Source organism: Anarrhichthys ocellatus, unplaced genomic scaffold (assembly GCF_004355925.1).
Source record: "Anarrhichthys ocellatus isolate YVR2014 unplaced genomic scaffold, GSC_Weel_1.0 scaffold5549, whole genome shotgun sequence".
Classification (NCBI taxonomy): Eukaryota; Metazoa; Chordata; class Actinopteri; order Perciformes; family Anarhichadidae; genus Anarrhichthys; species Anarrhichthys ocellatus.
In genome coordinates, this window is record NW_022285523.1 from 584 (window position 1) to 3,421 (window position 2,838).

Genomic DNA, 2,838 nt, shown 5'->3' on the forward strand with positions numbered 1-2,838 from the left:
TCTTCATCAGCTAGAACAGGATTAGTTATCAGACTGGCAAAATATGAACGAAATTATGATTGAAATCAGAGGAAAAAAGCCTGAACATTTCAACATTTCAACATCTCATTGCTTTCAGTCTGTTCACCAGTGAATCACCATTGCTTTCTCTGAGTAACCGTTGCAATGCAAAGTGCATTTAAAGTCACTCATCCATGTTTCGAGGAAAGCTGTAGACCTGCAAAATGAAGTAATCAAGTCTGTGCCCCAAGATACAACCATGATATCAAGGTACGCAAATGTGTTTAAACTAGTCTAACACAGTCCCTCACTCTATATAGCTGTTACTCTTTGTGTAATAACATTTTTTAGACCACTGTTACACCACAATAAGCGGGGCCTATCACGCCGTCCCTCGTGCTGCACTGGGACACTCTGACCACGGCATGGTCCATCTGTTGGAATGTTCATCCTTGGAATATATCAAAAGAGAAGAAAAAGGATTCTCAATAAAGAAAATAGTTATGATCAATAGGAAATAGAAGTCTGAATCTGATGTGTGATTAGAGTGCTGCACACTGTCGCACTCTCTTTTACAACCTGGATAGAAGACCAATCATATTTAAGGTCAAAAGGAAGTTTGTTAAATGATTTGTGATGGTAAACGCAAACAGTAAAAACGTTTTCATTTACTTGATAGTACTTCTTTTCTAACTTTTACATAATCCGATATGCAAGAGTTGTTTAGATACATTTTTGAATTTTAAACACCTCTATCAATGACAGACATCCTAAACATCACATTGAACTTGCTTTAGTTGTATAATAAATGCACGATATATAGATGTCAGGGTGCATTGGTGCAAATATAAACAAAATCCAAGCAATACGTGAAGAATTACATGAGATTAAGTAGCACATTTTAATGGTATGATACTCATGCTCACTAAAAGTACATTATCCTTCGGGATACTCGTTTCATCCAAGTGTTCGGCTGAATCGTAAGATAAATGTATCCAAAAACTCTCCCATGTCACGAGTGCACATCAGTTGCATATTAGCTCAGGCATTTGTTCATTGTTTCAATGTCTTGATTTATCGTAATCTCTGCTCATCTCGTGCTGCATTCACTTGATGGAGAACAGTTGTAGATATGAACGTTTCACATTGTAAATACTGCACCTGAACAGGATGTTTGTCCATGAACTCAGTTATACAGATTTCAATCATTTTTTATTAGAAATAGCATTTTGTGATCACAACTCTGAAAATGTCTTGGCATTGTAGGATGTGTGACTGAAATAGGCGTGGTTGGTTTGCTGTAAACCGTAGGATAACATCTCCCTTTTGCAACATGAAACAGGATGATCAGGAATGACCAAAATCTGCAGAACTTATCCTTCAGTGCATCTTGGCAGCTTTGCTGGAACTTGAGCAATCCTCAGTTTTTATATAAGCAACAGTTTTGTCACTTTGGACGAGAATACTTCTCTGGTGCACGGTATGTGCCAAAGAGGACGTCCCAGTGGATGAAGTAGGGGGCGTAGTTGACACTGTGGAGAGTATGGTGGGCTTGGTGGTAGGGGGCTCCTCCCAGACAGGGCAGCAGTCTGTGCAGAGCCCAGGGCAGTTCGTAGCCACAGTGGTCCTCCACCGCCAGCCAGCTGTTGACGAGGTGGAAGACGGCTTCGCTCAGAGGGTGGCAGCCCACCGCCCAGGCGCTGCTCAGAGCCAGCAGCAGCAGAGACAGCAGCTCCAGAGAGCCGCTGTCCTGAGCGGCCAGAGCGAAGGGTGTGTGGTGCTGGTGGTGCAGCTGGTGGGCGTTACGGTAGAGCCAGGTAACCCTGATGAGAAACACACAAAAAGCTGAATTATAAAAGTTATGGATAAGACAATATTCCCAGAATGGCATAATGTCAGTGTGTCTGTGGAAGTCTACTACTTCTACTGGTACCTCTACTACAACAGTACAACAACTACACTATACAATACTATTATGTCGTGTCTTATTAAAGGGCAACTGTCAGGGCACCTATGGTCACCTAGGAATTTAAGGATAAAGGGAATATTAACACTTTTGGACTGAAGATGCCAACAGCTCATTTTTGCTCAAGTATACAGGCGCTTTAATGTTGGGCGAACAGTGAATCCTGAATGTTACAACGCGACCCAGAGGCAACTGAAGAGTGAGGAGTCAATTTGATCTGTTCCTGCACTGTCACTGGTTTTGGTGTACTGACTTAAAGACCAATGCAGCTCTTCCCTCGATAAAAAAAAACATGATCACTGGAGTCACGGACTCCTGTAGGTGGCGTTGTTGTCTGCTATTATTTTACATTTCATATTCATTTGTTTTAAGATAGTTATTGAATCTTATTTCACCCTATTGGGCTTGACAATAGTACACAACTAACGTGACATGGGGTGCTCACCTGTGCATGGAGACGTGCCATATAAAGAAGAGCGTGTCAAAAAGCAGCAAACACGAGAAGATTTCCACAAAGAGCTGCCAGCAGGATGGAGCCAGCTGCGGTAACGCGGGGCTCCTCAGCGTGTGAAACAGCGCGGTGGCCGGGAGGACGGCAGTCAGGTATCTGTACAGCAGCCTCCAAAAACAGTCAAACCAGCGGCGGAGAGACGGCGGCGGACCCGATTCTGCAGCGATCCTCCACGAGCGGACCCGCCGACAGACGCTCCCCAGCGCGTCCAGCGCGAGGAAAGGTGCGCAGAGCAGGACGTGGGTCAAGAAGGCGTAGGACGCAGGCAGGTAAGGGGACAGCAGGATGTCCTCCTGCCCTGATCTCACTGACTCCCATAGCCCCTGGAGGATAGGCGCATGCGCCTCTCCATGCTCTGTGG

At 44.6% G+C, this 2,838-nt stretch overlaps 1 protein-coding gene across 1 annotated transcript; it reads right to left on the bottom strand.

Moving 5' to 3' along the window:
• Window positions 1-666: 666 nt before the first annotated feature.
• LOC116379926 (cholesterol 25-hydroxylase-like) lies at window positions 667-2,830 on the bottom strand (the record flags this gene model as incomplete). The annotated part of the gene is made up of 2 exons (XM_031841885.1): window positions 667-1,823; window positions 2,412-2,830. Coding segments are annotated over 2 exons (795 nt in total), but the record flags the coding sequence as incomplete, so codon positions are not given.
• Between the last annotated feature and the right edge of the window lie 8 nt (window positions 2,831-2,838).